Source organism: Papaver somniferum, chromosome 9 (genome assembly GCF_003573695.1).
Source record: "Papaver somniferum cultivar HN1 chromosome 9, ASM357369v1, whole genome shotgun sequence".
Lineage (NCBI taxonomy): Eukaryota > Viridiplantae > Streptophyta > Magnoliopsida > Ranunculales > Papaveraceae > Papaver > Papaver somniferum.
In genome coordinates this window covers 168,206,428-168,218,126 of record NC_039366.1, presented here as the reverse complement: position 1 = coordinate 168,218,126, position 11,699 = coordinate 168,206,428, and the positions used below count along the sequence as shown (strand labels likewise).

The following is an 11,699-nucleotide window of genomic DNA, read 5'->3' as shown; positions in this document are numbered from 1 at the left end:
CTCAACGTAATAGCATTGACACCCTCTTTTGGGTTAATGGGTTGAGAAGGGAGTTTCCCACTATTTTGTGCCTTTAATTTGTTTATATCAACCGCCATGGAGCCCATTTGTGTCTGCAACTCCTTGATAGCACTCTTAGTTTCTTGCTGACTTTCTTTAAACATGGTAGAAATGCCTTCCATAAAAGTTTGAAGCTTTGCATCGATATCGGAACCTTGATTTTGCATTGATTGTTGTGGTCGCTGAAACTGTTGTTGTTGCGGCTGGAATTGTTGTTGTGGTGGTTGAAATCCACCCGAACGGTTGAATGTAGGTTGTTGGACTGCACCTTGCTTGTTGGCATAGCTAAAATTTGGATGATCTCTCCATCCCGGATTGTAAGTGTTGGAGTAGGGATCATACCGTCTTTGCTGATTTGGAAAGACCGCGCTAGCTTGCTCCAACTCTTCACCATATGAAGGTAAAATAACTGCAGCCATCTTTTCCATCATTTGCTCCATATTATCCATTCTCTGATCACGATGTGATGATGAATCTGTAACTTCATGCACTCGCCTAACCATTGGTTCACCTCTTGTGCAGAATTGTTGCGAGTTTGCAGCCATACTTTCAATCAACTCGGTAGCTTGGGCCACCGTCTTGTTCACTAGAGCTCCGCCACCCGCTGCATCAAGAAGATATCTATCACTTGGTTGGAGGCCTTCGTAGAAGTATTGTATTATCATCACGTCACTAAATTGGTGGTGAGGGCAGCTTGCCACCAATCTCTTATACCGTTCCCAACATTCATACAATGACTCCCCGTTCTTTTGTTGCATTCCACAAATCTCCTTACGAATTTGAGTAGCTTTGGATGCAGGAAAATATCTCTCTAGGAAAAGTTTCTTCAACCCGTTCCATGTAGTGACACTTCCGTAAGGCAAGTAATACAACCACTCCTTAGCATTGTCCGCTAAAGAAAACGGAAAAGCTTTCAACATTGCTCCATCCGCATTAGTCTCCGATGGAAGCATAGCCATGATAATGTTGTGGAAATCCATGAGATGCTTGTTTGGATCTTCATTCGTCATTCCATGAAACTTCGGCAACTCTCTAACCAACCACGGTTTGATCTCGAAGGTTGAGTTTGTTTGAATACACCACCGTTGTGCATCAAGCCTATGAGAAGCCAAGTCCTTGAGTGTACGATTTGCATCACCCATTGCTTCTTCTTCTTCTTCTTCAACTAGTGGTTCTTCTACGAATGGAACCTCTTGTTCTTCTTCTAGTTGTAACTCTTCTTCCACTTCTAACTCTTGTTCTTCCGTCGTGTCTTGACTTGGTTGGAGTATTGTGCCTCTTCGAGTAGCTATCCCGCACCTTGGATAGTTCCAATCTTTAAAAGCCAGGGATTAGGTACCTGAAAACAATTCTCGCAAACAAGTGAGAAACAAGACAAGAAAACAAAAAGCAAATATGAAAGCAGAAATGATGATAAGAAACTAAAAACTTAAGAACAAGTCGTATGCCTCCCCGGCAACGGCGCCAAAATTTGATCGGTTGTCAGTCGTGCAAAAATAGTTTCACTTTCTAACTTAACTAAAATAAATGAAGTATGTGATAAGAAAGAGTTCGTTTCCACAGAGAGGCAATTATTGTTATGCAATATTCAGATTCTTAAGTAACCAAGGGGGGATTTTTGTTTATCAATGCAATAAAAATAATTGAAAGCAATAAAATATGAAAATAATCAATAAGAGGAAGATATTGGTCATGGGATAGTAGCATTCACAAACATGTATTTTCATCGATGACTAGAATTAATATTTTAATCTCTCATTTATTAAAAGTCCTAGAATATCTTGATCGCAAGAGTATCCCGTTTATTTCCCGATTTTATCACAAACAACATTAAAAGATGCTATTGTGAAATCTACCTAGAAAGCAACCTAAAGTGTAAAAGCACAATTAAGTTTACCTCCCTAAGAGCAATAAGTTCTATGAAATAAGACTAAACAAGGCAACCAAACGTGTAAAAGCACTAATTCGATTTAACCAAGGTTATGATTCATATGTGACTAGTAGGATATATCACTACAAGCACTACTCACATTTATGCTACTTGTAATTAGGAATTTATCACTTTTTCATATAATAGCCCTAATCTAGCAATAGAGATGAAGACTAATCTAATTGATTCCGGACTCAACCAAACTAGCATCCAAATCATAAAACATTATAAGCAATGAATCATAAGCAATAAAGTTGAGACAAAACTAATCCATTGATTTAAATACCATGCTTGAGAAATCAACTTTTATCCCATAACCAATAATTGTATTTAGCTACTCATAGCTTTTGAGTTCATCATAATCATAATCAAAAATGAAATGAAGAAGATGAAAAATAAACGAAAGCAAACCCTAGTCGCCGCTCTCCAAAACTCCAAGTAGAAAATACGTGATCTAAAGTTGTAGAAAACTTTTCCTTTTGTAGCTCTTCTTGTTTCCAAAACTAGGTCTTCAAAGCCCAAAGTCCAAGGTCCAACAAGCCCATGTGTGTGAAAAACCCATGTAAAAATCTTGCTAAAAATATGTCACCGGAAAACTGGTATCATCGGCCGTAAGTTGGCCGGAAAATAACTCAAGTGACCGGCAAAGTCCAATCGATCACCGCTCAACTGAGTCAACTCGGTTAGGTCAACAGAGTTAAGATGAGTCAGCTCCGAGTCGGTCCAGTGATGTCATCAGGTGAGTCAGAGTCTTGAGTCAGAAACAGAGTCAGCTAACTAACCAGCTGAATGGGCTGAGTTGCACAGCCTAAGCCATTTGCACAGTCATTGTGCAGCAGCATTACACTTCCAGCCATAATGGCTGCTTTCTGCACATCAACAGCTGCAATTTCCTGTCCCAGCTATACATAACACCATCACCAGTAGCTCATCCTCATTCAGCTTCACAACTTCAACATAAGCTACACCTTGACTGTCTCAGTTCATCTTAAGCTGCACCTGCAAAATCACCAGTTGCTCAACCATTCTGCAGCTTCAGTTCATGCTTGAATACTACCAATTGATATCACTACTACCTCCTCATTCTCATCACATTCATACAACACCAACTCCACTTATTACTTCAGTTCAGATGCACAGGGACAACTCTTGCTCTTGTTCTGCGCCATTCTGCATTCGACCATGTACTGCAACCTCCATACATTACTCCAGTTGCATCATCAACATCATCATTTCACAAGCACCAAAACAGCAACAAACTCCATCTCTGCTTAACCACCAGCTACTGCACCTGCAACTGCATTCTGAGCCATTGCTTCACTGGCTCGCGCCAACAGCTCACAACACGAGATCCATTGCAATTCATACCTGCAATTGCAGCTCATTCAACACACACACCAGCACCATTTTAACAGCACCTAACCAATTCCAGTTCCATCAAACCCTTGTCATACACCTGCATTACCATTACCACCACCTGACATAGTCGCTCCATTTGCAGCTGCACCGAAATCATTAGCTCATAGCAGCAGCAGCAACACACAGTTCAAATCCACCCAACAATTCCTTGACCTAATTACCAGCTTTTGCTTCCTCCTTTTCATTGCAACCTATTGCAGCAGTGTGATAACTGCAACAACACCATTATCCTCAGTACCCATTGTTTCACTTGAGCAATGGCAACAACTCATTTTCTCAAGAACCCATCACCTGCTCCATCTCTATCTCTTTGTTGACTGCAATAAGTTAACAAGACCCCTTCATAAACATCCACCATTATCAACGCTACCAAATATGCAAACTCAGTGCCATCACCAACACCATCATAGCCGCAACAAATCAAACCTTCTTCTTCTTTGAACAACGCAGATCCATGACAATCAACATCACTTCATCCTGCCAATCCAGCAGCTTTATTTCAGTTGCAATTCAACTTTAGAAGCTCCAACTCATTCTTCTTCACACATTCATACATCATCTGTATTTCTCATGCTTCACAGTGACCACCACCTGCATCTGAGCTTAAACAATTCATTGTACCTCTGACCTGTATCTTCAATTCTCAAGAAACCCTAACCAGATTCAGATCCCCTTTCTTCCATTTCAGCAGAATCAATTTAGTTCTTTATCTCAAATTCAGAAATCCATCAAAAACCCCTTCACAAATTCAACTCTGCCAACACTACTGTCGCTGTATCTTCTTCTATCGGTTCTCTTCAAAACCCATTTAACCAACAACCTCAAATCACCTTCCTCACCAATTTTAGATTCAATTGATCAAACCCTAACTCCTTCAGATTCACATCTTCGTTTCGGATTCAATCAAACCTTAGCTTCTATTTCGCTGTCAAACATCGAATTAATTCAAACCCACTCTTCCTAATCCTTCAAAATCGAATTACTCCATTGAATTTCACAGTTTCACCAAAATCCTCATAAGAACCCTAACTGGTTTCCCCCTGTCTTCAATTCTTTAACAGCAACTTCATGTATCAATCAATCTTCCACCAGCAGCAACAACTTGTTTCATAACCACCATTTTCATCTCTAATTTTCTCAATCTCCCAGACTCACGATGGTGCCGCCATGGACTTCAGGTGAAACTCGGAAATAAAGATAAACATGTCTCTTAAACTCAGGGCTTGGTAATGATGAGAAATGTTATAGGCACCCAGCAACTCAATAAATAGAAGCACCCAGATTTCATTTCTGCTGTGAGTCTCATGGAACCGACTGCCCAAATGCTTTCTTGCTCAACTGTTAGTTATGAGAAACTGACAGTTCATTCTCGCGCAACTTAGCCTGCTCCAATTGTCACCTGGGATTTTTTGTCATTTCCGCTCCAAAGGACTTCGAAGCACTTAGTAACTCAAAAGTAAACATAAGATACATAATTCACAAGAAAAATAACAAAGAAAGCATAAACTATAGATATAAATGAAGGTGTCTATGACACCTATCAACTGTACAGAAGTTTGGACTAAACCTCTACATACCCAATCCTAAGTTAACTTTGATACGTCTTGGATTGATTCTTCTTCTCCTGCTACTTATGGTCTAATCTTTCGTTCTGATACAGGAACAACTATCCATGCTAAAGCTGGAACTTTCAACTCATACTCTGCGGAAGAAGCAAAAGTTCTAAGTCTTTTGGAAGCTGCTACCTGGGCAAAAAGTATGGACCTTAGCAACTTTTGGGTGGAAGGTGATTGCCAAAGGTTAATACTTTATGCGCAAGATGAATCAAGTGACATTTTTTTTGAGGAACCAAGCTATAGTTTCAGAAGCTATGAAGATTTTTCTTTCATGTGGCAACTTTTTTGGGTATTCAATTTAAGCACAAAAGATGTAATGTGGTTGCTGACATATTGGCAAAAGAAGCACGCAAAAGAGGAATCCATAAACAACAATGGATAAAGATGCCGGACTATATCAACTTTGCTCTTATTTTAGCCCGTCAATTTTCATTTTTGCTAATGGAATTAACAATATGTTGATCGATACCAATATCTCAGATCACTATATTGAGATAAGGATAACCAACACTTTGGATATTCCTTTGTTTCCGTAATTTGTTTTAATATACTTAACTTAGAGAAAAAAATAATAATAATCTGCAAAATCAAACATAAGTTCCAGCAAAATTCAAGCCAAAATAAATGATTGCCATTATCCATGTTGAAAAAGTAAATTCAAGATTAGACAAACAGTAGATTCAGTTATTAACAAATTATATCAATCACTAATATGACATGAAAACGCATAAACCATCTTATGCAAATGCAATATGATGAGTGGCAACAATTCATAAAGTAGACAAAAACCCTAGTTTCAGTTAGCATCATTGATATCGCCATATCATATTGCAAAGAAAACAAAAAAATGGGATTTCAATAGCTTAGTAACCAAACTAATAGTTCAAGGCCATCTTTATTTTGCAACTAACATAAATATTTCTAACTTGTGGGGGTTACCTACTAAAATATAGTCAAAGGTAAAAAGGGTCAAAACAAAAGGTATATAAAAAAAAAGGCAAGAAGCGAGGTGAAAAAGTCCAAGGACCTGTATTCAATATCATATCAGGTCCCCTTATCAAGGAGCAATACAGTGCATTGTTTACAGATATGCTTCTTCGTTTGGTTTGATATTAGCCATCAATTACGATTTCGCTGCTTTAGCTGCCTCGAGCTGTTGCAGCTCTGCCAATCTTACAGCCCATGCTCTGTCCCTTGCTACTGCAGCCATCTTACGCTCAACTCTTTTCTCGATCTTCTTCCTTTTAGCTTCTTGCACCTGAACTTTTCGTTTCTTTGCTTCAGACTGTCAAAAACCAGCCACGAGTCCCACAAATCAATTACATGAGTTTATTTCTAAGAGCTTATGCTACATAGAGAACTTACTGCAAGGATATCTAAAACGTGAAAGTAGTAATCTACTTAGACAAAATTAGAAAAACTGAACTAGTTGAATTTGAATCTAGATAAACCAATCTCATCAGAATTTCCACAGACAATTTAGTAATGCAGAAAGTCCCACCTGACACTTCGTTCTATTTACTCTTTTCAAATCAGTTGGGGCCTCAAATAGAGTACAATTGCAAGATTCATAATAAAGCATCTAGTATGTTCTTTAACTATCCACTTTCACCTGATAGTAATTTTAAGCATCCCATATTTTCACCAAGAATCAACATTGACATCATAAATTGATGATACTGTAAATACAGATTACTGTATAAACTGGTAGAGACTATCTGAACCCATGCTTAGTTCAAGACAGATATTTCAATACTTTACATTTAGTGACGAAGTTCAGTGTCATGTGGCATTGCCACTACAAAAGTAAATGCGCTAGAAAGAGCGACTATCAAGTATTAGAGTTTGAAAAAAATCGAAGGACAAACAAGTTTGTTATAAACATTCCTATGAGTTATGTTCTTGTACAAGACCCAATTCAGAAATTCATCCTTAAGGGTGCACCTCTGGTTCTACACACATGATCTCTACTCCCTTCAAATTTCAGCAGATAAGACATCGGCCACACTAAATCCTATTATGATTAGCTTCAACTTAAAATCATAACATGGTATACCCATATTCAAGCACTCTTTAGCTAAGAAACAACACATTAGTCATAAAGTTCCCCTTGTGCATATAATCCTCTAACACCATCGAGAATTAGATAATTAAGCACCATGCAAACGTAACACAACCACCATAGAATCACTCAGAACCTCAAAGTTCTGAAATAACTAAGTAGTACCTACGCATATCTCTATCCGCGGTTTGGTTCACTACTTTCCTCAACTTGCAAGGCTTGTTCATTAACAGGTTTCAAAACGATTTGGTGAAATTCATGGCCGTATTCCAGTTGCCAAATACGTTCGTTCACTTGATCTTGCCAACATTTCCAACTCCCAGTCAGACACTTAGACTCATCCAAACTCACATGTGGACACATGTTAAGGTATTATAAACCAGAATAGCCAAACTATGGGGACAATCTGACTATACAAGACATCCATATACCTAGCAGAACCATGGGCAATGTTGAGGGTAACTTACTACCAAACACATTTCCACACTTCAGATGATTATATTAAACACAGAGCAAAAGAGTGGGATTTAAGCCACTCAATTCAGCTGAATTCGAGAAACCATACCTTTATAAACGCCTTTCTCTGTCCCATTCGCTTCTTCTCGTTCCTTCTCTTAACACTACCTTCATTAGGTGTGTTTGGAAGTAGTGGTTCTCCAGGTGTGTATTGAACCCAAGCATATGGACCTGCATTCTCTCATAGTTAGTGTTCCTACTGATAACAATTAGGATACTGCATTTCTTCACATACAAACATAAATTTAACAAGAAAAACCTTATTAATAAAAGCGAATGAAGAAAACATTCTCGGATTAACTAAAACTCTAATCCCAATACGTTTTTCTAACAGGAACTTTAAATTGAATTGAAAAGGATAAATACGTAGAGAGAACTGCCAATAACCTGGGGGTTTCAAGCCAGCTCGCTTCCTTCTATTAGTAAAACCAGGTCTTCTCTTAGGCAATCGAGTATCGGTTAAGCTATGAAACTCATTTGATCTGTTAATCATCCATGATTGACAACATTGGTTCAAAAACCAACTGAAAACGGACCTTAACTCTGGTGTTGAAGAAGTTGATGAAGCTGATGAAATCCCGAGAGGAAAACGTTCCACGCTTCGATTCAAAACTGTTCTTGCAAATAGGCGAATCATGTTTCTGAGTGCACCCAAACCCATCATTTTCTCTCTCCTTCTCAGTCTCTCACTTTGTATAATGGAGGAAACTACAGGCTGGGCATAGGAGTGAGACTGCAAAAAAATAAAAATAAAAAAAAGTATTAGAGAAAAACACCCAAACTTGGGGGTAAACTTATGCTAAAATACTCACTTAGAGCAACTGCAATGGTGCGATCAAAACCAAATATCAAAGACCAAAAAAACTGACCAAATTTGAATTTGACGTTACGGTAGTCGGGTATATTTAATTGAGCGGTTATATAGTCTTCGTGCGCTGTGGAGCAAAGTTATAAAGCTCGCCCCATTGAGACGTACATATAGTTTACGCGGGTTGCTGGGCGTCGATTAAATATACGTATGTTGTGGGACGTACATATACTTCACGTGGGGACAAGGACGGGTTATTATTCACGCCCGATGGGGCGAATGGCCATATAAACGTCTGAAACCCGGCGTATATAAAGTCTCCGCTCACTACACGTAAACCACACGTGTGGCGTTAAAGCCAGGCGAACACTATACCTACACATTCTCAAACCATAACGAGCACCAGAAAAATAGAAAAAGATAGAAAAAATGCTGCAAATGCCAAATATTGAGCGTGCACGAGGTGGCAAGTCCAAATACAAAATGCGTAGGATGAGTTGGATTCCAAGAAAAAGGAAGGATGATTGAAAGGAAAGAAATGTTACTGGCTGTTGCTTGCTGCCGTCTGGTAGTCGCAATCGTCAGTTTCGTCATGACGTGTATTGTTATTTATTTTTATAAATTTGAATGGTTGAACAAGAAAGTGGCAAGAAAGAGGCTATGGGCGGAGGTATTAGGTCCGCTCAACCACATGCGTGAACTATATGGACGTCGGGTATGAGACGTGAACTATATGGACGCCTGATTGGGGCGTATGTATACTGTTCGTCTGAATAGGGCGAATCTATAGTCCACGCCTGTCATGAGGCGTACATTTCAGCAACGCCTAACCGGGCGAACATTTCACCACCGTTCCATTAAAACGTAGTTTATATACACGCCTCATCATGGAACGAGGACTATGCATCCGCTTCACGTGAAGCGTACTTTATAACTTCGCCTACGGACAAACGTACATTATACGTTCGCTCGACTATATTTGGTTTTGGTCTTGTTCCCATACCAAATATAGTCTGGAATTTGATTTTGGTCCAGCTTTTACTCTTTACTTCGTCCCACTGCGTCTCGTTTCTGGACCATATTTATAGGTTTGATCGTCCACTGTGGTTGCTCTTAAAAATACCATAACACTATTAAACAAACCCTAGATGCTCCCTAATCGAATTAAACCGTACAAAGCCGTCTTATGGACTAGGCCAGCTATGTTGTTGCCTAGAGCCTCAAACTATTAGGGCCCAAAGCAGGGCCGGACCCAGGAACTAGTGTTGGGTAGCGCTAAATCTATCGCAAAAAAGTTGTTATACATCAAGATTACATATTGAAACCTATTTTGAGGCATACTCATTTTTTTTTTGAGGCATACTCATCCATTATATTATCTAGGGTGGATTTATAAGGGGTGTCTAAAGGTAGTGTAATTACCTATATATCCCTAAATAATTTCAATTTGTCATAGTTCCCTTATCCTCGAAAACCTAAAATTAAAAATCAAAATAAACTTTAAACTTAAACATCTAGGACTCCAATTCAATAAATAAATTAATCAAACAAAGGAAACACGAATCGAAGTGAGCGATGTTGGAATGCGAAATCCAAATCTCAATTGCTCTTAGATGTATTTTAGAATGTATGCATAACAAACCCATCTTGTTTTTGATTGATTTTATTTTGTTTGATCGGTAGAATATGATTTCAAAGATGAAATTAGGGTTTTCAGAAGATCAGTTCGGCTGATCTTGCAGTATCAATTTTGAGCCAAACTTAGTGTATGATTTAGAGAAACACTATGTTCGGCTAATGCGACTTTACAATATTTTCAGCCGAACCTCAATTTTCCAGCCGAACCTCAATTTTTCAAGCCGAACCTAGTGGATGATTTAGTTTCTGGGTGAAGTTCGACTGATAACTTTTGAGCCGAACCTCTGTTTTTTTTGAAATTATACCTAGGTTCGGCTGACAAGTTATCAGCCGAACCTAGGTATAATTTCAAAAAAACAGAGGTTCGGCTCAAAAGTTACCAGCCGAACTGTTCATCTGGTCAGCAGATCTGGGTTTTAAAAATTCAATTTTTAGCAGATTCAACTTATAAAAGGAAATTAAACCTCGATAGAAGTTTACCTCTGATTTGAATCACACATTTTGGTCATTTCTAATCACTAAAATCTCAAAAGTCAAAACCCAAGCTTTTTTTTTCTTCACTTCTTCTTCTTCCTCTCAAAAATCCCAACTCTCTCACATAAATTTGATTTTTCTACTAATTCACCACTAATAATTTAATATTTAATCAATCCTTAAAATTCATAATTAATCAATTATAATCATAATCATTTACACTAATTATATAAGGGTAGTTATGCCATTATCAAAAATGGTGGATGAGGGGTGATGTTATTTTTTATTTAGTGACCCTATTTTGGCATTATCTAGTATGCCTCAAAAAAATCTAGTATGCCTCAAAATAGGTTTCTACATATTTTATAGCAAAAAATTTGTTATACATCAAGATTTATAAGTGGGTAACTACAGGTATAACATTTGAACTATACATAAAGAAGATTTTCTGTCCGACGATCTATATATACTAACTGAATTGGACATTTCGTGGTCCCAAGAAAACAAAGTCATCTATGATAGAATCACATGACACTTTTTCTGCAATTTCTCTTTCAGCGTAGACTACCATACTATCTCCAAGAAACTCATTACCCATCTTGTTAAGTGGTACCGTTTTCACAATATTCATACATGAAAATACCCTTTCTGCACTAGCTGTTGAAACGGGAAGAGTCAAGACAAAGGGAATTAATCTATCTATCATATTATTAACAAAAAAAATACCAAATTGCTGAATTCACCTATATCAAATTTTAAAATAGCAGAAATTAAACCAACATTTCAACAAACCCAATTGTAAATAATGATAAATCATATCAAAGTATTGAAGCAAAAGCAAGAGTAATTCACTGAACAATTCAGATTAGAACCTTAACCCCCAATTTGGATCAGGACCATGAGGTAGTATTAGTATATAACACTGAAAAAAGTATCCAACTTTCCCCATCCAAGGTGAAGTATCGAACTAATACCACTATAATTAACAGAAGAATCAAATTAAAAAGCCCCAATTTTGATTTTAGGGAAAGAAAAATTCATCTAAACAAACAAAATCCCTAATTTCAAAGCATAGTAAGAGAATCCTAGCAATTTCATTCTACTGACATTAATCAAGATAAAAATAACTAGAATAAATAGCTAAACAGAATCCCTAAATTATTTTTTAAAGAAATA

The 11,699-nt window shown here is 37.7% G+C and overlaps 1 protein-coding gene across 1 annotated transcript; it reads right to left on the bottom strand.

The window, feature by feature from the left end:
* Nucleotides 1-6,148: 6,148 nt before the first annotated feature.
* Nucleotides 6,149-8,270, bottom strand: LOC113312844. Its single transcript, XM_026561579.1, has 3 exons — nucleotides 7,991-8,270; nucleotides 7,653-7,774; nucleotides 6,149-6,310 (listed from the first exon to the last, which is right to left on the bottom strand). Exons 1-3 carry the CDS (start codon nucleotides 8,265-8,267, stop codon nucleotides 6,149-6,151), a joined length of 561 nt encoding a protein of 186 aa, XP_026417364.1. The 5' UTR covers nucleotides 8,268-8,270.
* Between the last annotated feature and the right edge of the window lie 3,429 nt (nucleotides 8,271-11,699).

Coding starts and splice junctions, on each gene's coding strand:
- LOC113312844 (XM_026561579.1), bottom strand. CDS start 8,267: ATGATGGGTTTGGGTGCACTCAGAAACATGATTCGCCTATTTGCAAGA. Junction 7,775..7,990: donor AGCTGGCTTGAAACCCCCAG/GTTATTGGCAGT, acceptor GAGAGAATGCAG/GTCCATATGCTTGGGTTCAA. Junction 6,311..7,652: donor AGAGAAAGGCGTTTATAAAG/GTATGGTTTCTC, acceptor GGTTTTTGACAG/TCTGAAGCAAAGAAACGAAA.